The 27,544-nt window shown below is 56.6% G+C and overlaps 2 protein-coding genes across 3 annotated transcripts in view; both read left to right on the top strand.

Moving 5' to 3' along the window:
• Positions 1-27,544, top strand: part of COX4I1 (cytochrome c oxidase subunit 4I1) — a 132,973-nt gene that overhangs the window by 72,679 nt on the left and 32,750 nt on the right. The gene's annotated exons all lie outside the window — the stretch shown is intronic.
• Positions 3,690-26,513, top strand: IRF8 (interferon regulatory factor 8). Of its 2 annotated transcripts, XM_086688752.1 has the most exons (9): positions 3,690-3,800; positions 7,456-7,630; positions 12,718-12,901; positions 15,309-15,397; positions 16,815-16,920; positions 18,107-18,154; positions 22,325-22,711; positions 23,488-23,603; positions 24,211-26,513. In XM_086688752.1, the coding sequence occupies exons 2-9, from the start codon at positions 7,457-7,459 to the stop codon at positions 24,385-24,387; spliced, it is 1,281 nt and encodes a 426-aa protein (XP_086544878.1). In that variant the 5' UTR covers positions 3,690-3,800; position 7,456; the 3' UTR covers positions 24,388-26,513. The 2 variants fall into 2 exon arrangements, with proteins under 2 accessions (XP_086544878.1, XP_086544879.1); XM_086688753.1 differs by lacking the exons at positions 3,690-3,800; positions 7,456-7,630 and adding an exon at positions 7,651-8,512.

The raw sequence follows: 27,544 nt of genomic DNA, 5'->3' as shown, positions 1-27,544 counted from the left end.
ATTGGTCTCTCGCAGTTCTGGGGACGGGAAAATCCAGCCTCAAGGTGCTGGCAGATTCCGTGTCTGGTGAGGGCCCGCTTCCTAGACGGCTGCCTCCTCTGTGTCCTCCCACGGCAAGGAGGGAGGGAAGTCCCTGGAGTCCTATGACGAGGGCCCTACTCCCGTTCACGAGGGCCCCGCCGTCACGGCCCCATCACCTCTGCAAAGCTTCACCTCCTAATGCAACTGAGGGGTTATCCTAACAGGAGGGGCTATCTCGCCTCCTAATCACCGTGGGGTGAGGATTTCAGCGCATGAATTTTAGGTGACAAGGGAGGCAGAAGAAAAGGGCAAAGTGATGGGGTGTGGCTTTCAAGATGGAGGAAAGGGCCCCAAGCCCAGAACACGGCGGGAAGAAGCTGGAAAGACACAGGAACGCAGCTCCGTGGACGCTTTGATCTTAGTCCCCCGAGACCTGGGCTGGATTTCTGACGCCCAGAACTGCAAGATAATAAATGTGTGCTGTTTTAAGCCTTTAGTTATTGGGGATGTCACAGCAGACACAGGAAATGAATAGAGATTTGGAGATTTTTTTTTAGTGTGTTTAGGTAGATGCTGAACAGTACAAGGCACAGGCTGCGGGCTGTGACCCGCTCATCAGACGTGCTCGGTGCCACGACCGGTAGGTCTCCCTTGCCCAGTAGGTTTCCAGAACAGGAGTCAGAGCCCCGCCCCAGGCTTTCTCAGGAGGGAGTTGACACCTGTCCTCCCAGCGAGCACATTTCCGAGCTCTCTTGAACCCTCCTCTCTAAGCCTGGCTTGGAAAGTGCAAAGGTGGGGACTGGAAAATGAAAATCTCCCCCCCTGAGAAATCTCTCCACCAGTTCCCTTACTGAGCCCGCAACCTCCCTGGCGCCCCCCATGGTCTCACCAACCCTCGTTAATCCTAAGAGGCAGGCGTGACTAGGCTGAACCATGCGAAACTGCCCTTTCTGTAGAGCAGAAAGCAACTGAATATCAGCGATTTCAAATGATTTAACATAACAGTATCATCAGTGCCATTATACAGACGAGGAAACTGAAGCTTAGGAGGGTTAACTCCTCTGCTCAAGGTCACACGTTTAGTAAGCCAGGAACTTGGGATGTGAACCGGGGCCGGCTGCACAACGTGCTGTTCTGACCGCCTTGGCAGGCTGCGACCCAGGGAGAGGGTTCAGGTCAGATGATGTAAGAGGTGATTTTGGAAGGGTATGGTTTTTGTTATTTATTTATTTGATTATTTATTTAAATGTTTATTTTTGAGAGAGAGAGAGGACACGAGAGTCGGGGGGGGGCAAGAAGAGGGGGGACAGAGGATCCGAAGCAGGCTCTGTGGTGACAGCAGCGAGCCTGACGCGGGGCTCGAACTTACAAACTGTGAGACTGTGACCTGAGCCGAAGTCGGACACTTAACTGACTGAGCCACCCAGGCGCCCCAGGAGGGTATGGTTTCTAGATGCCAAGATGAACATCTAGACGTGCTGTGAAGCCACAGGGAATCCATCCTGGAGGGAGAGGCTTCAGCAGGGGGAACAGGTGGGAGATGCAGAGACACGGAGGACGAAGGTGCCCACGGCTGTGGCAGAGACCAGGGTGAAGTCTACCTGGATTATGGGGTGCTGGCAGGTCACCGGAGAGGAAGGAATGGTCAGAGACTCTTTTGTTTTTTGGGTCTTCGGTCCGTGGCACCGTATCTAACCCACAGCCGTGGCTCAATAAATGCTCATTAAGTAAGAACAAAGCTAAACAGCTAAGGTTAGAAATTGTCGCTAGGCAGTGAGGAATCACCACGGTGAAAATACGGGTTTCAGGCGCAGTTTTACGCAAGCTCGTGTATTGTGAACGGCTCCCGTAATGTATACAGTGACACCTACCGCCAGTAATGCATGCTGTGACGGTTCCAGGGCTGACTTCTCTATATTTGTGTGCTCCTGTCTTTACCCAACTGGGGTGTTGAGCACACATCTTTGTGTGGTGGGCAGCACTGATCGGTCAGTAACTCTGGGTAGCTTAAGGGGCACGTTTGTGAAAAGGTAGGACTATAAACATCCATGCAGCCTCTTTAAAGCATTTCTGAGCTCAGGAAGCTTGTCCCACATCCTAACAAACATATCAAAATAATCCCACAAAATTATCCAACTACTCAAAGAATTTCAGCTTTGAAAAAATAGCTTTCACTTGAAATTATTTGGTGACAGGGAACTCATCTAATTTTTGATTGCTGTGACTTCCTGGCAATCATGGTGTCAGGAAATTCTTACCAAGTGATTTCTAACTTACATGTGGTTTTCAAAGACGATGGAATGTTTATCAGTTAATAAATTACAATTTGATGTTGGCACATTATGTTTTGGGGGCTTTTCTTTGAGCATTTAGTAATTTCAAACTGGCAGCGTACTTTTTGCATTTTGGGGCCAATAAAATTTCTTTTTCAGGCTCAAACATTTTTATAGGTTCTTGAAAAGCCTAATGAATAAATGGCTCGGAAAACACCGATGCTTGTGTATTAGTGGCCGATGAGGCCATGAAAACCAATGAAGGCTCTCCTTCTTCTCTATATAAGGCTGCCCCAGACCTGAGTGTGGGGAAACGTGTCTTTTTCCTTCTGTCTTCAAGGGTTTTCTTTGTCATTTCCGTCACCACTGTTGCCCCCCCACTGCACTCCCATATATAGTAAATGCCAGCTTACATCCACAAGGGGCTGGAAACTGGACACAGACCCACAGAGGACCCTGCCTCAACACAAGTGACATTTTCTGGGGAAAATAATTTATGATGAAAATTTCCCTAATTGGACATTCTAGCACTAGTATGCTAGACAATCCTGTTTTTATTTCTGATCTTCAGAGGGCAGTGGTTTCGGATACCTTTTTAGCTGGGCACTTTTTTTTTTTTTTTTTTTAAACACTCCCGGTCAATTGCAAGCATTCGTCATCTAGGACCCGGTCTGTAAGTAGACACATGTCGGATGTAAGGTTGGCCATTGTTTGGACATGTTATTAGGGGCTTCCTCCCGGTGGCGGATGCCTCCCACGCAGCTCACAGAGATGATAGCCTGACCAGGGCTGGGTGGGCACCCTGGGGGTCACTCTGCAGGGACCCACAGGCCGTCTGCAGCATTGACCTCTGGGCCCCCACCATCCCAGCCGTGACTTCCACTGACCTCTGCCGTCTGACACCCATCATAAATCCCAGAGCCCTGACTCTGGAATCTGAACCCGGCCCCGGCCCCAGCCCCACCGTGTCCTGAAGGCCGCCATCTGACCCTCGCCCCAGCCCCGACGTGTCCTCACCTCCGCGGTCTGACCCCAGCATCGCCCCGAGAACCTGACTTCCGCCATCTGACACCCACCGCCCGCCCTGCCCTCGGCCTGGGCGCGTGGACGCCCCCGAGTCCCCTCGGGAATTCCTGCGGACACCCCCGTCCCGCGCCGCCCCCGGGACCCCCGGCGGGGACCCCGGAAGGGCACCCGGGCCGTCAGCGGCCGCCCCTGCGCAAAGTGATTTCTCGGAAAGCTGAGCGCTTCGAAGAAGGCGGGCCGGACGGGCCGCGCCCATTGGGCGGTCCTGGCGGCGCGTCCGCGCCCATTGGGCCACCCGGGAGGCCCCGCAGCGCCCATTGGCCTGCGCGGCCGTCGCTCGGCGCCCCGGGCCCGCCCCCCGTCCCTACACTCGCGCGGGCGCCCGAGCCCGAGGCCGCATCCCTGGAGCGCGGCGGCGAGCGTGGGAACGCGGGCGGCGGCGCCGAAGGCGGGCGGAGGGCCGGGCGCGCGCGGCGGCAGGTAGGCGGCTGGGCGGGAGCCGGCCCAGGCGGCGGGCCGGCCGGCTCTGTCTCTCCTCCCCCTCTGCTGGTCCTCCGGAGCTCAAACCCAAAGTCCAGGCGTTGAGCAGGGGGTGGCCGCTCCCTAAATGGCTGATGCTTGACAAAAAATAATCCCACTTTTCTTAAAATCTGGTTTGCACGGAAAACTTTAGAATGGCCTGTCTAACGAGGGGAAGTATTAACCCCTTTATTGGCAAGAGCTGCCCCTGGGTCTCGCCCAAGTCCTGCTGCCTGGAGGAACGCTTGGAGGGTCACGACCCAGAAACTGCCCGGAAACTCGCCGAGGCTGTGTGCCCTGCATTGTGGAGGGGTGCGCCCTGGGGTTTTCTTCTGCCTGCTGACAGTTAGGATTTATGAGTGGGTTTGCGGGCCCTTTGCTCCTGTCATAGCCCAGTGGTCCCTGGCGAGAAAGGCTGTGTAGGGCTCACAGCAAACGGGAGCGTTTTGGTGTAAAAGCTCCAGGGCCAAGGGGAGACTTTCTAAGGTGAGATATGTTGCTTCCCCAAGGTTGTGGAGGGTGTTGTGAATGGAAACTGGAGACTGAATTTTCCAGAACTTCAGACTATCCCTGGGGGCACCTGGGTGGCTCAGTGGGTTAAGCATCTGACTTCAGCTCAGGTCATGATCTCATGGTTCCTGAGTTGGAGCCCTGCATCTGGCTCTGTGCTGACAGCTCAGGGCCTGGAGCGTGCTTCGGATTCTGTGTCTGCCTCTCCCCTGCTCGTGCTCGCTCGCTCTCTCTCTCTCTCTCTCTCTCTCAAAAATAAACATTAAAAAACCCAAAACAACCTAACCCTTCAACATATGGGGAGATATGACACTTTTTTTTTTTTTTTTAACCTAAATTAGGAACTGGTCCTTAAATGAAGGTTCTGAGCCTGTCCTTTGGGGTTGTGTCCGGTTCCTCCATGAACAGAATTGGGTTCAGTCATTTCAGAAAGATTGAGGCCCAGGCAAGAAATGGCTTTGATGCTTTTGGTCTGGGGTCAGGGGAGATGGGGATTTGTGGCCACCAGGCAAATGCCCAGGGGCCCTGAGGAGTGCGAGAGGTGAGTCCTCTGTGGCCTCATGGGCACATCCTGGAATCTGGGTTGGGTGGGGCCCGGGCTAAGCGTCTTATCATCTCCTGCCTGGGAAGCCTGATCCCCCGGACTCATTTATTGGGATGCAGATTAGCTCCAGATAGGACTTGGCCCATAAAGAGAATTATTACCTAAAAATCAAGGAAGAGGAAGTTATAAACATGTGACTGGACTTATACATTTTTTTCTGGCTTGGCATTTGGTGGAATTAATTTGTTAGCGTTCAATAAATCATTGTGGGTCATCATCGAGCTAGAATCTTGGCTTTTACTGCTGTTTAGAGTCTTAGAGGTGATCTCAGTGAAAGTTTAGGTAGGGCGGCCCATGTGCTTAGATCTCGTGACTTAACCGTGGTTTTTCTCTGCAGAGTCAGTGAAGGAAGACGCTGGCCGGGGTGCCTGGGGGTCAGGGTGCCTCTCTGGGTCTCCATGTTCCCTCCTGTGAGCAAACCGGCTGCGTTAGATGGCTTCTGAAGTGTTGTCCCGCTTTAATGTCCCGTAATCACTTTTCCTCTTAGTGCCTCTCTCTGTCTTTTCTCTTTTCCTGTTCTTATAAATCAGCAAGGCAGTTGTTCCTAACAATTTTGGGAGTTGTGAATCCATTAGAAATCTCAATAAGAAGGTGTTGGTTCACTTTCTAGAAAAGCATCCGTACAAACAAAATCTTGCTTTTCATTTCAGGGGGCTCCTGGAACACGGACGGGGTTTATAAAAGCTAGTACTAAGAGGGTGAACAAAATACTCCTGAGTGGGCACATTTCATTGAATTGACAGACCCGCAGAGACCACCCCTTCTATCGTGTTCTGGCCCCTCACCCTCCTCCTGCACACAGCTCATTCCTCAAGCGAGGGGACAGTCTCCTGTCTTTTCTCCAGGGGGGATCTGTAGGAATCAGTACTCTGCGAGGTTATTTTTCCGGGGCGGGGGGGTGGGGGTGGTGCTTGGTGGTGTCGTTTTCTTTCTGTTACTAGGTGTCCCTCCTAAATCTGTACCTTCTTAACTTATACACGCGGGGACTGTTTTGGAATTCTGGGATGCTTGAGATGCACTCATTTTGTAGGTGAGGAGAGCCTCAGAGGCGTTCAGGTGGTTTTCCCAAACACCTTTCTCTAGTTGGAGCAAAGCCTTTGCTGGGTCTGCAGTTTCCAAATCCAAGTCCAATTTCTATCCCTGTGCTTCACTCCCTTTACGTCCACAGGTGGGCATGGAAAAGTTACAGCTGGCACTTGGGACTCACCTTCTCTCTGGGACCCGGACCCCCTTCTGGTCCGACAGCCACCTGCAGGGTGGCTGGTTTCCGAGTCATGTACGTTATGGACCAGCATGGCTCTGGATGTGACTGTATTCTGGAGGACATTGTGTCTTGTCTCCGCTGATTGTCTCAAACCGATTTGCCCGAAGAGGTCACATTTTAATCAGAAGAGTAGAAATGCTTTTTTTTTTTTTTTGGTGGGCGTCTGTCCAACCGCCTAGGGGATTTCCACCCCTGTTCTTGTAAATGTGGGCTATGAGTTGATGTGGCATGACTCTTCTCTCTTTTTCTCTGGGCTGTTGGGAAAGCTGCCTGTTCTGGCAAGAATGTTCCTCCAAAGGATGTCTCTGGGCATCCTGGTGAGATCCCCAAATTCTGGTGCCTTCTGGAAGAGTCTAGCCCGGCTAACTTGGTCTGTCCAGTGGTCAGAGTCGGTTTCCTTGCTTTTGTCCCCGCTGGTCGTAAGACTTCCCGAGGAAGAAAGTTGGAAGAAATGACATCTGGTATTTAGAGAGAACCTTCTAAGGTCCAGGCATGGCCTCAGGTGCTTTATACACATCCTCTGAGCCCTCACCACAATGACGCAAAGTACTGATACTTGTCCTGGGGCTTCAGCCTGGGTACCTGGCACCCAAGGTTAAATGATGGTTCAGGGTCACTCAGCTGGGAGATGGCGGGACTCAAGCGGGCCCCCAGCTCTGTCTCATTTCCAGACTCTTGGTCTTATCGTTAGCCCAGCTGTGAAGGAACCATCTCAGAGGGATAGCCTCGAGGATCTCTTCTTTCTTGGCACACACAGATGTCACATTTACTCACGAACACTGGTCAGACTGGGCATCGAGTAATGGAGCTTGCTCTCGGAGGGACGAGCTGCTCACTAAAGGGACCTGACAGTGTAAAAGTGATTACTCCCCATCTCGTACTGTAAGTGGAAAGGTGTCCTTAGATGGGGCTGTCTGCCCAAACCAGAGCGAGGGGCGGAAGCTGGAAGGGGTACCAGGCAGAACCCTAGGAGGGGCTGACGTCTGGCTGCTGGGAAGCTGCAGGTTTCCCGGGGAGCTTCCACTTTTCCTTCGGGGGTTTGAGGCCCAGGGGAGGCATGGCCTCCCCTCGGCAGGTGGCCCGGCGTCCCAGGTCTGTGGGTTTCCCCGAGGCTGGCACCTGTGTGGCAACCCTCTGATCTTCCTGTCAGTGCTGTTTGGTGTGCCAGTACATGGGGCGCTGCGATTAACGGGTCGATATTTGTAATATCACAGAATGTGGTTTATTTCCTTTCCAAGGATGTGTGACCGGAACGGTGGCCGGCGGCTTCGGCAGTGGCTGATCGAGCAAATCGACAGCAACATGTACCCGGGGCTGATCTGGGAAAACGATGAGAAGAGCATGTTCCGGATCCCTTGGAAACACGCTGGCAAACAAGATTATAATCAGGAAGTGGATGCCTCCATTTTCAAGGTACAGACCCGAACTCCCTCCCCGCGTCACCAGTGGTTTCTGTCTTCCCTGCAGGCCCGTGGAGGGGTTGAGTGACATCTCTCTTATTTGCTCGAAAATTAACCTATTTTCTTAAAACAAACATCGATTGAGTGCCGAACGTGTCTCAGAAATATATACCGGGTGATTTTGCATCTACTGTATGTGTGATCGAATCCCTTCGAGGTTGTGTGTTGTTGGCATTCTCCCCCCGAGGAAATTGAGGGCACCTTTATCACCTACACCACCATTTATTTTGCACGAGGACTAGTGAAGCGGGAGTGAGAGTACTTCTCCGAGGCCCTGAGACCCCCGGACGCTACCGCCTACATCCACAAAAAATTCTAGGAAGGGCATAAGTCTTCATTTTTCAAGGTTATCTGCCTGGCAGTGTAGGGTCGGCTCAGATGAGAGAGACACCATCTGTCGTGACTTCCGGGGCCTGGTCACGTAGGGTGTCCTGAGGCGGTAGCAGATATCTAAAATAGTCTTCCTTCCCTTGAGAATAAGAAGTACCCAAGCATGGAGAGGCTCGCTATTTACCGCCAGTGCCCAGTGAGAGCTCGCCCCATGCCAGGCCTGGCCCACGTGTTTGTTTTTCCTTCCACACACGGCTGTGCTGCTCTCCTGCCTCTGTAGAGGCCCCAAGAGAAGGGACTTGTCCAAGATCTCATGGCTCTTGGGTGATGGAGCATGGCAGCCCAAGCATGAGCCCTTGCCCCCGAGCGAGCCCGAGCCGTACCCATAAGCAGAGGTGTTTGTCATTCCCCTGGGGGTCATCGTCACCCGTGGGTTTCTCTGAGGCTCCAGGAATGCAGGCTCCCTGCTGCGTTCTCCCTGGGAGATTTGGATCCCTTGGTCAAGGTGAGCCCAGGCTTCTGTGTTTGCAAACGCACCGCAGGTGGCTGACCCTGAGCTCTCCCTTGTTCTGTGGGCATGGGGGTATGGGAGTGAGTATGGGGGAGGAGCAGGACGGGCTGAGTTGTGGAAGGGCGGAACCGGATCCTGGGCCGTGGTGAGGGAGGGAGCGCAGGCCTGCGGGACCCCAGCGCAGCGCCCGGATGCTTCGCCAGGGATGACTGATCCGCTGGCCCAACCAAACAGAAGCGACCGGAGATCATCCCTGGCCCCAGAGCGGAGCATAGGCAGGTCGCAGCTGGCTTCAGAGGCGTAATCAGTGCTTCTGGGCTTTGCGGGGAGGCTCCGCATCTGAGCAATTCTGTCACCTCTGTCATCCGGGGGCGTGGGTCTCTTTGGGAATCTGCTGCCAGTTACTGGCCCTCTTCCAGAAAAGTGGGCACATGCGGGCGGACACGAGTGCACTCAGTCGCCTTCAGGGGGCCCCATGTAGCCTGAGTGTCCAGCAGATTTCTTCCCCTGGAGGACCCCGGCTCAGGAGCCTGGCAATGGTAATGGCTCCCTTATCACTCTTGGTGGTGCCTTTTGCCTTTGGGGCTCGTGGTGGACCTCTCTTGGGAGTGGCTCTGGCTACATTTAAACAGTGTCCAAGGTTCTCTGGGCCCTCTGGGAGTTCTGGATGGTAGATGGCTACAGGCCAGAGCCCCACAGCCTTGGCCCTGTTGGCATCTGGGGCCAGCTAGTTCCTCCTTGGGGGGCCGTCCTGGGCACTGGGGCAAGTTCAGCGGCACCCCTGACCTCAGCCGACTACATGCCAGTGACGCCTCTTCCCAGTGTGACGACCAAAGGCGCCCTGACATTACCAGACCCGCCTGGGGGGGGGGGGCACGTTCCCCCGCTCCCCACTGAGAACCCGGCAGGCTGCCGACCGCGGCCAGAGTGAATAGGTTTAAGCAGACGCGTGGGGTGCCGAGGACACGGTTTCAGGGTGACCATCACGGCAGCCTCTTCAGGAGGGGAGGAGGGGCCCTGGCCGAGGCCCCTGGTGGCCTGCCAGGCCTCTCCCTTCACGCAGCTCCCTGTTTCAACTTACGCTCTGGGGGCAATGAAATAAAGCCCCAGATTTATATGTCTTATGCAATGCCCTTCATGGCCGTTTCAACAGCGTTGAGAAAAATGTGTAAGATTCCCAGTGTTTCCGTTCATTTCGCAGTCGCCCAGTGTGGCAATCTGAGAGAAGCCCACAATCTCGGCAGGAGCCGGGTGGGAGGGGGGCGCGGGCGGCCCCCAGAGCTGCTGGCCACGGGGAGGGTGGCACGCGGGTGCGAAACGGGGAGGAGGCCACGTGGCTCTGCCCTGTGCCATGCTGGCTGGCTCCCGTCCTCCGAGGGCGCGTCCCCGCGACGCCCACGGGAAGAGCCCGCAGTCGGGTCTCGGTTGGACGGAGCCATTTTATGGATCTTCTGGTCCCGTAGAGAGACTTTTGTTCGAAGCATTCAAAGAAAACCTTTAAAAAATCCGTGAGTTTGGGGCGCCTGGGTGGCGCAGTCGGTTAAGCGTCTGACTTCAACCAGGTCACGATCTCACGGTCCGTGAGTTCGAGCCCCGCGTCGGGCTCTGGGCTGATGGCTCAGAGCCTGGAGCCTGTTTCCGATTCTGTGTCTCCCTCTCTCTCTGCCCCTGGCCCGTTCAAGCTCTGTCTCTCTCTGTCCCAAAAATAAATAAACGTTGAAAAAAAAAAAAATCCGTGAGTTAAGAGGATAGAGTGGAGCTTCAGAAGGCATTTATACCAGAGCGGTCTTCATCGCCTGCAGATATGATTCTGCGGCCGGCCTCGTGGGGCAGGGCCAGAGATGGGGAGTGAAAAAGACGGAGCTCATTTGGTGCCGTCCCTGGGTACACCGAGGCCCTCGTATCCACTCATGGCTTGTTTTTCAAAAAGCATTTTGCCTCCTTTTCATAAACCTGGGGCGGTGGGGTGGGTGGAGTCCTTGTTAACTGAGGCTTGTTTCTCTCCTCGACCAGCCTTGTGACAGGCCTGAGTGAATTAGAACTTACTTAGTAGCACAGATATTTCAAACCCGGTAGGCCTTCGAGGAAAAAAAAATAGTGCTTGATTTTTAAGACACGAGATGGGGCAGTAACATTGAGTCAGGAAGCGTGTGTGGTCAATGCTGGTTGCTGCTGAATGCAGTGCCTGGGCGGGGGACACATGTGGTGGTGGTGGGGGGGGGGACACTGACCGCCGTGCTGGCTGTTGTCACTGGGCCTCAGAAGCGCTCTGTTCTGCCAGATGTTAGCTCGGGAAGAGTCTTGAGAGATCAGCCAGCCAAGCTGGGAGGTTTAGAGCCCAGCAGAGAGCCCACGAAAGGGCTCAGGGCAGGGCTGGAAGCAAGGCCCCTGATACGGACCCAGGGCACTTCCTGACCGCGGGGCCACGCTTTGTTCTGTGATGTCCTGGCTTTCTTCTCGGGGGAGTGCGAGCCGTGGACGGATGATAGTACCGTCGGCCGTGCAGTTCCGGCTAAAAACCAGCTGGGCCCAGCATGCCTCTAAGCCCGTGCTCCTCGGAGTCCGTTTGCAATGTGGGTGAACCAGTGGTTCTCAAAGGGGGGGTGGGGCGGGGGAGTGTGAGTGTGTCGCAATTTCGCCTCCCCGGGGACGCGCGGCAGTGTCTGGAGACATACTGGGTTGTCACAACAGGGGCGGGGGCGCTCCCGGCATCCAGCGGGTGGAGGCCACGGATGCTTTTGGACAGCCAGCCACGCGCGGGACGGCCCCCGTCACAAAGTACGATCCGACCCCAAATATCAACAGTGCTGAGGTGGAGAAGCTCTGACTTAACGTAATAGAAGTGTGAAATTACCGCTCAGCGGGTGCGTGACGGGCCTTCCTTGGAAGAAATAAATCAATGCATGGTCTGAGCTGCAGTTAATAAATCCTTGAGCAAAAGATCAGAAGGGACTGAAAACCATTTGCTTTGGGACACATTTCCGGAGGGGAGTTTGCGTCTGCGTCCGAGCAGGAGGTGACCCTTGGAGCGTGTTTGGGATTCGCTTTCTCTCCGCGCCCCCCCCCCCCCCCCCCGCCAAAATAAATAAATAAACATTTAAAGGAAAAGGTGCAGATTCTCAGACCTAACCCACAGTTAATGAGAATCTCAGGGGGCAGGGCCCAGGCATCTGCATTTCACGAGCTTCCCAGGGAGCCGGTGTCGGCATTAAGCTTCAGAACTCTTGCTGTAGTGGAGTTTAATTGGGTCGGAAGTGAGGACAGTGGTGTTTAACCCCAGGATGGGTCACCTTGGGGAGGTCACCTTTGGAACTGCATTTTCCTGAGTGGGACTGGGGATTCCCTCCAGATGGCGTGCTGTCCCAGGCTGGAAGTTGCATCTGGTTTCGTCTGACAGCGAAGGTTATTTTCACCTGATAGCAGTGACCTCCTCATTGGGGTGTCTGGATTCCAGTTTTGAAATCTTCACACCGTGCCCATTCGCATGCTTGTCTGAATTTTCTTTTAGGTCTGCCCCATTCTGCACTGTGGCTTTTAGGTCTTCAGCTTTCAATTTCTCGTCCTTGTTCAGAGTCTAAGGTTTGGAGAGGTCAGAAGCAGAGCTGTGGAAAACCAACAGAGACAGAACACATTTCATTGCCCTTTTAAGCAGGGCCCTGGGGGTGGGGCGGGGAAGGTTAGAATAAATGCCAAAATGCAAAACAAAATTTCTATTAAAAGTAGCAAGGCAGCGGATGACCACATTCAGACTTCTTGCAAATGTTCCCTTTTCATGCTAAATTTTAGCCAGGGGTTGATTTGAAAAAGCAACAAATTGTTCTTTGTTTTGAACATTCTAGTGAAACCATGTGCGACTTCCTCTTTGTGCTGTAGCTGACCTCAGGCTCCTCCAGACCCTTTGGTCCCAGGAAGGAATGGCCCAGAGACAGATCCAAGATGTGTGCTGTATGGGAGCCAAGGCCCTGGGCCGGATTCTGGCTCAGCTGGGTGATCCCCGGGGCCCCTTCCTGGCCCTGATCTTTTCACATCCGTCACAGAAAGTTGTCCCGAAAGTCCTCGAACGAGAGGTGATGGCCAAAAGTGACCGTCAGGACTGGCGAGAGAACGTGCTGGTCTCGCCCGTGGCCGTGGATGCCTGTGGGCAGGGCCGGTGGGGGTGGGCGGCCACGTATTTTATGTGCTTCTTTCTGTTTCTACAGGCCTGGGCAGTGTTTAAAGGGAAATTTAAGGAAGGGGACAAAGCAGAACCAGCCACTTGGAAGACGAGGCTACGCTGTGCTTTGAACAAGAGCCCAGATTTTGAGGAGGTGACAGACCGGTCCCAGCTGGACATTTCAGAGCCATACAAAGTTTACCGCATCGTCCCCGAGGAAGAGCAAAAATGTAACTATCCCTTACAGGTTTTCAGCCCAGCAGAAGCTGCCCGGCCCGCAGGCCCTGCCAGAGAGCCTGGGTCTGGGGTGGGAAGTCTGGGCGAGTGGTTTTAGCTCAGCTGCCAGTCAACTCCTTTGCGTAAGCAGATGTGGGGAGCCCTTTCCCCTGACCCTGGCCACTATCCACTGGCCGAGTGGCAGCTTCCGTGGGAGGAAGGGGTGGGGAGGCTGGGGCTGTCAGACCGGGAGCTCACTGTGGGGCCTCCCCGAGGCTCAGTAACGAGCAGGGTTAGACAGGAGCGAGCATCCTGGACGGTGTGGATGAGGCATCCCTTTTGTTTTCCAGCAATGCCCAGAGGGGGGCCAGGGGCCAGTCAGGTGGTCGAAGAAGGGATGGGTGACAGGATGGAGGATAAAGTTATGAATGCGTCTGGGGACGATGGCACTGTTAGCTTTGTCGCCGTAGATCAGATACGCCTCAGCACACGGTTACATCCCGATCGTTATGTGTGAACTCTGGGATGTGATGATTCCCGAAAGGTCTTCCAGCTCTAGCTAGAATCCCGAGAGAGTGTTTACCAGGAGATTAAAGCAGGGATGGCGGAAACCCGCCTCCCAGCCCGTCGTCCTGATTCGGCACCCTGGTCAGACATCACTAATCAACCGGGATGTGCTGAGCTCGGTCTGGCCTCCGAACCTTTTCCAAAGTGGCAGCCTGTGTAGCTGCTGGGAATCAGCAGAGTGGGCCCGGCCCGTGGGATAAAAGCTAATCACCCTCACTGGTTTGAAGCGTTCTTTTGACACGTTGATTAGCCGCTAGATGTAGCAATTAGACCCTTGCAGCCTTACCCTCTTCTCCTTACCTGTTTTTTAGTGGTCCAGGAATGCCCTGGGCATCTACAAATAAATGGAACCCTCAGAAACTCCTTAGGGCCCTGCAGAAATTCTGAACTCGAGCCCTTCCCACTGGGGGGAAGGGTGAGAGGGTCCACATGTAATTTCAAAAACAGTTAGAACTGTGAGTCTTCCAAAGAGATAGTGAGCCTGGGTCTCAGCCCTTTAACTCACCCACGAGGGAGCCAGCATAGTGATAAAGACTGAACAGAGGACAGGAAGCATGGGTCACACATGGTCACCGAGCCCAACCCGTGGATATTCCCCCCGACCCCAGTGTGGGGGTTATCTGTGCTGCCGGTCATTTGGAGCTGAATTGTCCACCGAATTAGCACCGAACTTGACTGAGTCAGAGCCCTAATCGATAGTCAACAGTAAGTCAAACAAACTGACCACCCCCCAGAGAATCTGACGGCCCTTACAGGGAGACTTCTTAGATAACCCTCCGGGATGGCTTTGAAAGGCCAAGTGTGCATCGTTTCTGCCTTGCTTACCTCCAAGTTTGGGATAATTTTTCATTGTCACAAATCGAATTGTGGTTTGAAGGAATGGAGAAGTTTCTGTTGGTCCCTCCCACCCTGGGATTGGCCGAGCTTGAGCTGGCAGGTGACCCTAGCTTGTTTGTGCGGGGTGCAGCCAGCATCACCTGCAGGGGCGGGTTTTAAAGAAGCAGTAGGTTCTCAGGGGGCAGAGGGACGCTGCATTTGCATAAAGTCTAAATGGACCCACTGTGCTCTGTCCTTCAGTGGTTTGCAGGCTACGTGGGGGAGGGGGTACCCCCCCACCCCTTCCTGCCCCCATCAGCAGCTTCTAGCCAATTCTTGAGTCTTTCAAAGTAGAATCCAGATGCAGTCAGGACAGAGCGATGGGTCAATCAAGTGTTTGTGGGCCTCTGATCACTTCGTAAGGCAGGTCTGTGGTGGGGGGATGGGGAGGAAGTGGGGGGCTTGCTGTCGGGTCGCTCTGTGCCTGCAGCCATGCCTGACGGAGCCTGTGGCCCCCCCCCCCCCCCCCACCGCCGGGCCCCCATGTGTGGGCCTGCCGTGTGTGCACAGATGCATGCTGTATATTTGGAAAGGCCACGGAGACGTTTCCTGTCAAGTAACTTTAAAAAATGACTCCAATCTGCACACGCATTTTGCCGGGAGATCTTTGAGCGTCTTCAGACAGCCTGACTTACGAATGGAACCTGGACCCAGCGTAGAGGGTGTCTGATGGGGACTCGTTTTCTATCTGGGCAAACGGGGCCCAGCCGCACCACTGTCCTTGTCCTCTGAGTGTTAGAAACCACGAAACTGACTTCTCCCTTTGACTTTGCCCGTCAGAGGACTGAAGCATCACGGGAAATAGTTTCCGGGCCTTTTTCCAAACCAGCGAAGACGCTCAGTGACTTTTATTTCCTTCAACTCGGCATTTAAAAAAAAAAAAAACAAAACCAAAAAGCACGACACGCTGATTTTGGCCTCGCGGAAGGCTGCAGTGCCCCAGTGCCATTGGTCACGCGCCTGTCCGATTTTCCGCAGGCAAGTTAGGCATGGCGACTCCCAGCTGCGTGAGCGACATCACGGAGATGGAGTGCACGCGCTCTGAGATCGACGAGCTCATCAAGGAGGTGAGTGGCCGGCCCGCGGCACTGCCGGGGCCCTGGGAGGAGCCGCGTGGGTCCCCGCGAGGAGCGGCACCCCTCTTGCCCTGGCCAGGCCTGCAGAGCCCTGGGCTCTCTCGGGCAGCGGCACCTGCTCCCCCGAGACGGAAGGCGAGGCCAGCCTCTGCCGTCTGGCCGCCCCGTCGCCTCGTTCCCCGCCTCCATCCCGAGCGCCGGGGCTGGGCTGCCGGCTCCGAGCCGGTGCCGTTTCTTCCCGCCCTAAACTTGCCATATTTTAAACATTTCGATTGGCAGTCTTAGAAAAAGTGCACCCTGCTTTCTCTTGGCTTCTTAGACAGGCTACGATGAAAGAAAGACTTCCCTTGCAGCTTGGGGTCGTCGTGACCACATGGATGCTCGAGGGGGGCGCGGGCTCCCCGTTTCATAATCTGCAGCTTTAGGTCTTGATGGATCGGAAAGGCGGGCCTTCGAGCTTGTTAGGCCTGTATGTCAACTCCGAGTTAATAGGCTACGAGCAAAGGCGTAATGGGGTCTCCGGAGGCAAAACACATGGTTTTCGGATTCCAGCGTTTGCTCTGCAAATACCCTTTTCCTGTGGCCATCTGCTTCTTAACTCCGTTTTTACGGCCAGTACAGGGCAGATGTCGCCTCGCTGAAATAATCCCGCGGCGTCCTCGTACACGGCGGTGTGGGTGCTGTGGACGTTCTCCTTAATACCGTCGTGGCAGCACCAGAACTTTTAAGAGTAGCTTGGCTGTCAGGAGGTGCAGATAACAAAACGCCGCCTCCTCTCGGCTGCTGAGTTTTCTGCCGATGGCAGCTGTTAAGTTTCTGCGTGGTCTCTGGCAGCAGGCCAAGTGGACTCCGGGCTTCGTGTCTCTCCAGCAACGTCCCGTTTTCTGCACGAGGCTTTTCTGCTGACTCAGCTGAGAGAGGTTGGGTTGGCGCAGCAGGATCCCAAGGAAAGCAGATTTCAAAATGCTTCCTACCCAGATTTATCCGCATCCGTTGAGGAGTGGGTCAGAGGTCGGAAGCGTGGGTGTGGAACGGCGCGCGGGGCCTGCCCGGTCGTGGCCGAGTTTGTCCGGCGTCGCGGTGCCTCGGCGTCCCAGCGCTTGTCTGCTTCCCCGGGGCATCTGGGCAGCTGGGCAACCCATGGCCATTTGGTTTTGCAACTGGCGCCCGTAAGCTTTTTAGGGGTCCCGCAGGGGCCGGTAAGTCGGGCGTGTGGTTTGAGCCGCTCAGCCTGGTGGATTTGTCTTAGGCCTTTCAAGAGGCGAAGTAAAACTTTCCCTTTGTCTTGGGATAAAAGGTGACAGTGTGGCTTTGGTTAAGTCTAAACCGTTTGCCTTCACGAACACCGGAGCCCCACTTTGGAAGCCCGCCGACCACAATGCTGTTCTCTCTCACCCTGTTCCTCCAGCCTTCCGTGGACGATTACATGGGGGTAGTCAAAAGGAGTCCTTCTCCGCCGGAGGCCTGCAGGGGCCAGCTGCTCTCAGACTGGTGGATCCAGCAGCCCAGCGCAGGTGAGGGGGGGACCCCCAGTGCGGCCGGCGTGCGGGGCTCGTTCGAGTGGTCTGGGCACTGACTCCTTTCAGCCTTCAGGCAGCTGGGGGCAGGCGGGGCGGTGGTTCTACCGTGAGCCCTATTTTATCGAAGGTAACTGAGTCCACAGTGATGCCCGTGGCCCCTTCGCCACTGCCTCTCGGGGGGCACGTGGGCCCTCCCTGTAGGAGGGGTTTGCTTGTCTCCTGCGCTCCTGGAGGGGTCGGAGGGGAGGGAGGGGGTGTGCAAACGTCTCCAAGGCCAGAGGGGAGATGGGGGTCTCGGCCACACTCGTGCTCGCCACGGATGTCTGCCAGCCACTCCCTTGGGACATTAGGGACCCCTCAGAGCCAAGGGGAGCACAGGGCGTCAGGAGAGGAGGAGGGCGAGGGTTGCCCGCGTGGCGCCCTGGATTTGAAGCCCCCTGGCAGGGCGGGGGCCTGCAGATCTCATTCACGCCTCAGCTTACTCATCTGTGAAATGGAGACACCAGGACCTGTCCCATAGGGTCATGATACCCCTATTATCATTGGGATTAATAAATAATCACTTATTTATTAAATTACTTAATTAGCTTCTGATACCACTTCCCCCCCCAGCCCACTTCCTTCTCGAACGACCCTCCACGAGCACAGATTTCTTTGCTTCCTCCCTCCGCCTCTTTCCCCGACTGTTCCTTGTGGGAGACTGGGAGGTGACTCTGGCCCAACTGACTTCACAGGTCTCCGGGCTGCGGGTGGCACTTTTGCCTCAGGGGCCCTGGGAGAGCCCCCTCTCCCTGCACGGTGGCTATCCCTCCCGGAAAGCGAGCCGAGGCCTCAGTTTCCCTCCGGAGACCAGGCCTGGAGGGTGGGCGCGCCGTCCAGGGACGTTTCGGGAGCAGGCCCTTGGGTGGGAGGAAGGCATCACCCCGGCACTTGGTCAAAAACCCCTCAGCACAGAGGACGTTTCCTCCCCCTCTGTGCCGGTCGAGTCGAGGCCTGGCTTTCCGTGTTTTTGAAACGCGGGTCACGGCGCTGGGAGGGAAAAGCACTGAATTGAGCGGAAGCCTGTGGCAGGGCCTCCGGGCCTTGGGAGCACACCCCGTGTGGCTTTGAAAGGAACTTTTGGGGGGGTGCGTTGGGGTCGGTACCTCACGCTCAACTGGGCCTTCTCTTTCTCCCACAGGCTTGCCGCTCGTGACGGGCTACACTGCCTATGATCCGCACCACTCAGGTACGCGGGTGCTCGGGGCTGGGCTGGCGCGGTGGGACGCGGGCGCTCCTGGAAGGCAGAGCCCAGAGGGCCGAGTGGGCTCGCAGGGGCCCGTGGATGAGCCGATCGCACGTCAGAAGGCGGGACCCCAGTTCATCCTTGTCGCTGTTTGCTTTTTGAGCACGTCAGGGGCCGGCCGTTTTGAGGCTCTTCTCAGAACGGGCCGAAAGATGGGTCCCGAGAGCTCTTTGCAGCGTGACTCTGCAGGAGAGAGAGCAGGGGGACAGACGGACTCAAGGCCCAGCCCTGCCTCTCTTGTGTGACGCCAGGCAGAACCTCGCCGGACCCTTGTGAGGATTAGACGTAGCGTTAGTTTTCTGGTAGGAACGTCACTTGTCAGCGAGCGTCCCCAGTGCCTGTTTCCTCTACTGTCTTCCACACTCAAGTTCGTGATAACGATGGTCCTAATTAATGGCGACGACGGGGCTGGGGCTGGGGCTGGTGGCGACGACGGTGGTGATGGGGTTGATGGTGGCGGCCGATGCTGAATACTGGCGAGGCGCCAGGGTCAGGCCTCGTCCCGTCACGTCTCCCGCCACATCGTTCCCGCCGCATAGGCTCAGAGGCTCTGGGTCACACAGCATGTGGGCCGCAGAGCCAGGACATGGCCTCTGGCCGTCCTCTCCAGGCTCCCGCCCCTCGTGGGCAGAGGTGGCCTCTGTGCCACGTTTTTGTCTGTTGACGCTGGGGACTCAGACCTCCTGCCGTGGCCCCTGGAGTTTGCATTCTGGCTCACTGATGGCCTCACTGACGGAGCAGAGAAAGCCCGTGTCCTTCCTGATAGTTCTGTGAGAGGTGAACAGCCTGACCCATCAGGATGGACCCCAGAGGCCCCCCGGTGCGGAGGAGGAAGCGGGGCTCAGAGAGGTGTCTGGACCACGGGCCTCGTGGGACGAGTGTTCGGGGTGTGGCGGAGGCAGGTTCTCACCCAGGCCTGCAAAGTGCGGACAACCCGCGTTCCTGTTCGTCGCACTCCTGTCACCGCTCCGGGACGCCCTGGCTCGCGGGGCCAGGCCTCTGACCTGGTCAGCTCTGTGGCCCGGGGAGTCTGCTGACCAGTGCTCTCTGGGGGCGGGAGAGGAGCGGGGGCAGGGCCGAGGCATCCGGGTGAGGAGGAAGTGTGCCGAGTGGCTCTGGACTCGTCCCAGCGCACAGCGGGCGGAGCGACCCACAGCAGTGCTGCGTGCACAGAAAATCCTAAAACCTTCTAGGTGTTGCAGACTTTGGTCCCTGGCCCCGCCCTGTGGAAACAAGGTGATGGCCCCTGGTTCTCAGGGCCGCGGGGACGAGGTAGTGAGTGAGCGGGGCCGCAGAAGGGTGGGCAGGGAGCGCTGGAGGCCACGGCGGAGTGCAGGGCCTGCCCCTCGGCTGCTCAGCGCTAGACAGTGCCCTGCGGGCCTCAGACCCGCCAGGCTTGGTGTCCCCGCTTTTCTGGAGGGATCAGAAGTCCAGACCTTTGTGTGAAACCTCCCCGTGTGGAGTGTTGGCAACAGAGCTGTGTGGATGCCCCCCCCCCACCGGGCTGGATCCGGACACGCCCGTGGCTGCCGGGGGCGGGGGGGGGGGGGGTGGTGGGTGTGCTTGGTGGTGTTTGCAGTGGTGGGGCAGGGGGAAGGCCGTGTCTGGAAACGGAGGGGGCGGGCTCGGCGCTGCAGGACGCGGGTGCAGGGCCGGCCTGCCGGGGAGCCCCTCTCCCCGCTTCGTGGTTGTGCCATCAGAGCAAATGCCTTCACCTGCCGACACCCGACTCCTTACCTGGAAAAGGCGTCGAGTGATCAGCAGCCTCCAGCTCGCATCGTGAGCGTTAAACGTGCCCCTCGGTTCAGCGCACTGAGAACAGCGCCTGGCGTGTGCTGCCTCGACCAGGAATTAGGGCTATGACTCCGGGAGTCTCATCTACGCGGCTAGCTTCCGGTCCTGTTACCCCGATTTCTTCAGGAGCCGCCCACGAGCACCGCACGACACACGAGCTCCTGCTCGTCCCCAGCCGCCTGGGGAGCTGGGTGCCACCACGATCTCTGCTTTGCTGATGGGGAAACTGAGGCACAGAGTCACAGCTGGGCTCACACGTCGTCGGGGAGTCTGTGCTCCTGGCATCGTTGCTCTGCTGCCGTTGTGGGGCGGCTGTCCCCCGGTGGCCAGGTGGCCGTGTGGGGGCAGGGCAGGTCAAGGTGGGCTGGCCAGAGCCACATGGTGGCTTTGGTGGCGGCTTCTCCGTGGGTCTCTGCTGGCCGCTCACTGCGGGTGCAGCGGTCGTCGCTGAGGCCTTCCCGGCTCGAACCGGCCCCAAGCTAAGCTGCCCTGTGGCACTGGGGTCCCTAGGAGGCCTCGTCTGGGCCTCTCCAGAGCACCCATCTGTGGCTCCCTTGGGCCGCGAGGCGCTGGTGTGAGATAAAGCGACGGCAGTGGCGGGGCGAGGGTGCAGAGTGGTGACAAGAGTCGTCTGTAGTGTTTCATCCGTCTGTGACAAAGTTCAGAAATGTTCTGGAGCGAAGGAAGTGGAGCGTGCCATCGGGGGATGCAGATGTACCAGAGCTGGCACAGTGCGCAGGATGGGGAACTGGACGGGACGAGACATGTCACTCACCAGCTGGGTGACCTCAGCTGGGCCTCAGTTTTCCCACATGTCATATAAATGAATTGGACCAGAATACCTGAAGCTCCCAACCCAGCGTGGTTCTAGAATGCCGTTTAACCCCCATGTGGGGGAAGATGGAGCCTGTGCCCACAGCAGCGGGGGGTCTTATTATTTGACTGAGCAAATGATTCTTAATCAGAGCCCAGTTGGAGGGGGGGGCAAGAAATTATAAGTGCACAGCAGTATTAACCTGGGTGAGGCAGGTGGCCACCCACAGGGCTGCCCCTGACTGTTGTGTGGGTGGTGCACTGCACAACTCGAGGGGTTGCCATGGGGGTGGGCAGCTCACAGTTTGTGTGGCTCTAGAAGGCAGCCCTGGACTGCTCTGGGACCCTTAGGAGGTGCCCCAAACTCACCAAGTTTGGTGATAGTGCCTGTAATTCTTGTAGTTTAAAGCTATCAAAATGCAGATTTTTCTGGGACTGTCGCAGAAGTTAGCTGTTGTCTTCATTCCTGCCTTAGCTTAAAGGTTCCCAAATTTCAGTTACTGGAGCCCCACTTTCACGATGGTTTTTCATATCTGGGTACCACCTGGTAACGTGCTCTTTTTCTCTAAATGTCATTACAAAAAAAGTTTTTATTTATTTTAAGAGAGAGAGAGAGAGAATGCGTGTGTGTGTGCATGGGGGAGGGACACAGAGAGTGGGAGGCACAGAATCCGAAGCCGGCTCCAGGCTCTGAGCTGTCAGCACAGGGCCCCACTTGAGGCTTGAACTCAGAAATTGCAAGATCAGGACCTAAGCCAGTTGGTCACTTAACCGACTGAGCCACCCGGCGCCCCGAAAATTGAATAATCCTTTCATTTACTTAACTCTGGGTCACCGCCCTGCCTCCTTCCCCGACCTTCTTAAGTGTAGCGCGTCTGGGGAAACGTTGACTTAATTTGAATGATTTTCAGACTCTTCCAAGAACAGGCTTAGATGAAGGGTTTGGAGGGATTCGTGATTTGAAATCCAAGGAACACCAAGAGGGCTGTGAATGTGTCAAGGAAAAGAGGACGTGTCTGTTCTCCCTGACCTGAAGTTCAAATCTCACACTTCTGTCCGTTGTGAATCCGGTCACGGGCCCCGTTGTTCCATAGCACGAGCGACGGTGTATCTGTCGGGTAACGGATAACACGGCGTGTCGCTTACGGGTATTATATGACGTCGTATGACGGTCACAGAGTGCCATGTGACGGGGCAGTTCTACTGACTTCTAAACCGTACCGGTTCCTGCGACCTTCCCCGGGAGAACAGAGAGCACGAGAACAGTTCTTTTGTATTTCGAGTCACTGGCTTCCTGAGTGATTCTGCGTATGTCCTCGTGCTCACAAAGACACCGGTTCCGGAAGGGGTGCGTGAACTTCCCGCAATGCCGAGGGGTCCCAGGCACACGAGGAGCCAACCGGCCTGCTTGGGAGGAAGGAGAGCGCTGGGCACCGGCCCGGAAGGGACCGGGGACCCCCCCCCGCTCCTGGCGGAGCTGACCTGTCGCCCTCCTCCTCCCCGCAGCCTTCTCCCAGATGGTCATCAGCTTCTACTACGGGGGCAAGCTGGTGGGCCGGACCACCACCACCCGCCCCGAGGGCTGCCGCCTGTCGCTGAGCCCCCCGGGCCCGCCCGGCGCCGGGCTGCTCGGGCCCGAGGGCCTGGAGCTGGTGTGCTTCCCGCCGGCCGACGCCATCCCCAGCGAGCGGCAGAGGCAGGTGACGCGGAAGCTGTTCGGGCACCTGGAGCGGGGCGTGCTCCTGCACAGCAGCCGGCAGGGCGTGCTCGTCAGGCGCCGGTGCCAGGGCCGCGTGTTCTGCAGCGGCAACGCCGTCCCGCGCAGGGACAGGCCCAACAAGCTGGAGCGGGACGAGGTGGTCCAGGTCTTCGACACCAGCCAGTTCTTCCGAGGTCGGTACCACCGCCGGCTGGCCTCCCCCGGCTCGCAGAGGCCTCGCCTCCCTCCCGCGGGCCGCGCCTACGCCGCCAAGCTGGGGACCCCGGTGGGGGGGGGGGGGTCCTGCTCTGCGCTTTCTTGCTCAGCGATCCTGGGGAACCGCTCCGTGCCTTGACTGCCCCGTGTGTTGAATGGGCGTGTGGAGACCGCAGCTTTCCCGTGTGGCCCTCGGGGGGATGAAGGGACCCGGTAGCTCGCAGGTACATCACTGAGTGTGCCCGTAACCCGGGGGCCGGTCAGAAGTGAGGAGTCTCAGCACCCCCCCCCGCCCCCCCCCCCCCCCCCCCGAGGCCTGCGGGGTCAGACCTGCATCTCGGCAAGGCCCCCCGGGGCTTGATGTGCACATTCTGAGGCGCGCTGAGTCCGCGGACGGCGCTTGCGCTTGCGGGGCAGCTGTCGTGACTTATTCTGTGGGGCGTGTGGCTAGGATCCCGCCCCGGCTGCTCCTCCTGGAGGTCAGGGTGTCTGGAATGAGCACCTGCAGTGCCGTGGCCGCTGCCTTCTCTGCGTCCCCAGAGCTCTCTGCTCCTCTCCCCGTGACCGCGCCGGCCCAGAGCTGGGGTCAGGCCTCTCCTGCCGCCCGGCCTGAGCAGTCCCGGCGGCTTCCCTGGAGAAGGGGCCCCGGAAAGGTGGGCTCAGGTGTGACAGCCGCGGGGAGCAACCCCGGGGACAGAGCGTGGCGGGGGCCCGGCGGCGTCGACAGGGGCCCCTCCCCCTCCTGTCTCCCCAGAGCTCCAGCAGTTCTACAACAACCAGAGCCGGCTTCCCGACAGCAGGGTGGTGCTGTGCTTCGGAGAAGAGTTTCCAGATATGACTCCCTTGCGATCCAAACTCATTCTCGTGCAGGTAGGAACAGGCGGCCGTGGGGCTTCTGGCCACGGGGCCGGATCTCCTGGCCCGCACGGCGGGACCCAGTTTGCGCTTGGGCTGCAGAACAGGGAGTGGGCTGCTCCACCCGTGGGCAGAGGCAGGCCCGGGGCGCACGGTGAACCTCCACGCGGGGCTGGTGGATTCCTGCCGTCTGCCATTCTTGCCGTTCCGAGCCATCTTCCCACGTTCCGGGACTCACAATCTTTGTGTTCTCTCCCTGCCTTTCTTGTTTGTCTGTGTTTGAAGTCAAAACCCCCTTCCTAGCAAGACGCTACCTTTCTAGCAAGGTTCAGTTGCCTCAAGGTCTGAGGAACGGATTAGGGCTTTGCAAGCCCTTGTTTAATCTAGTCAAAGGAATGAAACCCTAATGGTGGAGTTCTGGCCACCGGCTGCCAGGTCGGGACCCTGTGGGGAGACCCCTTGCCCTTTCCTTGCACCGCCTGTTTGGGGCTCATTCGTGTGGGACTCACGTGGAGGTTCTCAATGTCAGCTTCGGCCTGGGTAATCCGAGAATCTGGCTAGGGCCGAAGGCGGGGCCACCGGGCTTCCCACCTCCACGTCTGACCTGTGCCCGTCCCTGTAGATCGAGCAGCTCTACGTCCAGCAGCTGGTGGAGGAAGCCCGGAAGAGCTGCGGTTCCGGCTCCATGGTGCAGCCTCCCGAGGAGCCCCAGCCGGACCAGGTCTTCCGGATGTTTCCAGACATCTGTGCCTCCCACCAGAGACCTTTTTTCAGAGAAAACCAGCAGATCACGGTTTAAGTCTCTCTCTCGGGCACCCCGTCCTGCCCGCGTCTCGCGTTTCGTTATTACAATTACTGTCGTAATTATTTAAGGATGTGGCTCCCTCTGACCTGGGGCGGGGCTTCATCTGCTCTTAATTTAGTAAGGGCGTCCCGTGAGGGCTTGATGTTCGACACAGAGTCGCGTCACGCCCCTTGTTCAGGTATAAACGTAGGAAAGTGCGCCGAACGATCCAGATGCTGTAACTACATACAACCAGTGATTAAAACATGTATTCCCTGCATTTCCCCTAAGTATCATCAGTTGCTAGATTCTTTCAGCATTTCGGGATAATCAATATTTCCAAAGACTTGGCATTCAGTTGTACTAGCAAATAGCTGCTTCCAGGAAAAAAAAAAAAAAAAAAAAATTGGAGTAGGAGATCAACTTGTCAGAACAAGTCTGCTTTTTGTCTGTACCTCGCGTTAGAGCCATAGATTCGTGATTTGATACGCTTGATTCCGCGTGGAGCGTCTCTGCTTTTAAACACGTTAATAAGGTTTAGAAAAACTTAGATAGCAGCCCCCCTTTAGCAAGTGAACACAGAACTCTTGGCTTGTTGCAGGAATGCACCTCCTTCCTGGGATCTGTTGCCAGGAGGGCACTTCCATCACCAGGTGAGCTGGTATGTTTTCACCTCCAGACAATGAAGATTTTTCCTCTGGGCCCTTGTGGCCTGGAAGCTTCGAGCTAAGTGTGTGTGTGTGTGTGTGTGTTTTCATTGCTGTAATTCAATCACCCCAGAGCCCTCACTTTTTCTTCTTTCTAAATGGTTTTGACCTGTTTTTAAAAATAGTCATTCTTTCAATTGTCCTATTGTAAACTGCTTTGATGTATTTTTTTTTTTCACATAAAGTGAGCAGGATAGAAACCACAGATTCAAAAAGTAATTGTAGATTGTACAAGCATTTTGGTTTGTGCCTTTGACTCTGTCAACCCATCGACGAGCCGGCGGTGGTGAGCGTGTGGGCGCGGCTCGGGTGGCTTGGGGACTGCGGATGAGAGGTGTCGGCTTCTTACCGCCGCCCTGGTCACGGGGTGGATGGCGGCAGGGACAAGGCCTTCCCCATCCCTCGGACTCCCTGGCCTGGGGCCACACCGGATTCTACTCTTGAACGGAGTCCTGTGGTGGGACTCCAGGGGAGGAGTCCCAGTTTTAGCCCCAGAGGAACGTCACGCTATTTCCTGTCCAATCAGACGCATTTATTGCCCCACAATGTGTCAAAACGGCAGCGGCAGGCCAGCCTTCCCGTCGACCTTCCCCGTCGCCACAGCCGCTCTGAAATCACTTTCATCATTGAAAAGCACTTAAACGTTTTTTTCTGGGAAAAAAGCCGGTTGTATTTCGCTGGATTGGGGTGCCCCCTCCCCGCCCGTGTGTCCCGTGCGATGTGTTGGGACTGGCAGAGGGCGGCCGGGTGCCGGCCCTTGCGGGTGGAAGTCGGCGGCCGGGGCGAGGCCGTCCCACTTGCAGTGTGGACCCCTGGCAGGGTCGGGGAGGGTCTGCGGGCTTTCCCCCCAACTCTCTGTGGAGCAGGGGTGGGAGGGGGAGAAGAGCCGTCACCCCGTTCTTTCTCCTTCATAACCCAGCCTCGTGGCCACCAGCCCTGACTGACAGCGACGGGGCACGAAGGGACCTCGCCTGTCGGCTTTCACCTTGAGGTGTGGGAGGAGCCGGGATCTGGGGGACGAGATTGCCAGCCTGGCCCCCTTGTAACCATGAGTCGCTGGTTTAAAATCCAAGCCGAGGAAGACTGGTTCACTTTCGCGGCTGCTTCCACGAAGGTGACGCAGGCGTGGCATATGTAGTGAGACTTTATGGTCGTAGGCCCTATAGGTGTGTTTGAATTCACCTGAAAATATAGGAAAATGCGGCAAGAGTGGCTTTTCCTCTTTGGCGGACAGAGCCGGCCTCACATTGTTGGGGGTAACAGACCCGTTTTCTGAAATCACATCAGAGAACAGCGACTTTCGGTTTCTAGCTCAAACGAATGGTAAAGCGTGTATCTTGAATATGCTAAATGAATATTTATTTTTGTATCCATTTAAAGCGTATATTGATCTCTTTTATTCTTTATTAAAATAAAGTGCCTTTTTAAAAGCTGGTTCACGCTCCGTTTTTTGTTGAAGTCACTGTAAGATATTTCATCACTGTTACTCGGTTCTGGGTTCTTCAAGGGGGTGGGGATTAAAAAACAATGCTGCGCTGGGAGTTTAAGGGTTTTTTGCCTGTCGATTTGTTTTGTTTTGCTTTTCACTCATCCCCAAAACAGTAGCGAAAAGGTACGGAGGCTCACAGATCATATAGGTTATCCTGGAGAAAATGTGGGACATGCTATGTTTTTATTAAAGCCCGGGGTCCTGTTTGGGGTCCCATGAGCTGATGGAGGGGAGTGTGGGGAGGGTGTGGAGCAAGTGGGAGGTCGGCAAGGACAGCACCCGCTATCCTGGAAAGTGCTGGGCGTGATCTGCGCAAGGCCCCCCGGCCTGGGTCGGCCGCACACGATGGGGTCGTGTATCCTTCCATATCCTTCCACTTACACACATGCTCACTGTGCTGGGTCCTTAGGGACACACACAGCGGGGACACGGGGGGACCCAGTTTGGTCCGGTTGGAGGTTGCCTCATGAGACACGCCCCGTGAACAACCCAGGACCAGTCGGTCCATTTCAGGGAGGCCCAGACCCCGGCCAGCCCAGGGGGAGGGGGGTCCCCCGCCAGGCTCCGTCTATGGGCGACGTGCACTCTCTCTGCAGCCTCAGACGAACCACGCGGTCCTGGGACTGTCCTCCTCAGCGCAGAGACGGGGGAAGAAGGCACGGGCCCCTCCATGCTGGGCGGGCCGGGGCCGACTCGTGTCCCGGGACAGCTCGGTGTGAGAGGCCTTCTGACAAGGCCTGTGGCTGGCCTGTGACACCCGGGCAGGGCGGCTGCTGGGCCAATCGCTGGCTTTCTAGAAACCTTCGAGGTTGCAACCAGACACTTTGTTTATCAGCAAGTCCTTTTCTGCCCAGGATTCATCAGGGCCAAATGTGGAAACTTGACTGAGTCTGCTTCTCCCCCAGAGTTCCACTCTCCTGTGCGGACGGTTCACAAGACGCTTCTCCCTCAGCTGCTCTCAGGGAGAGGAGGGAGG

This window comes from Puma concolor, chromosome E2, assembly GCF_028749965.1.
Source record: "Puma concolor isolate L17-30 chromosome E2, mPumCon1.1.hap2, whole genome shotgun sequence".
Taxonomy (NCBI): Eukaryota; Metazoa; Chordata; class Mammalia; order Carnivora; family Felidae; genus Puma; species Puma concolor.
Note: the sequence above shows the minus strand (reverse complement) of the source record. Positions and strands in the feature narration are given on the sequence as shown.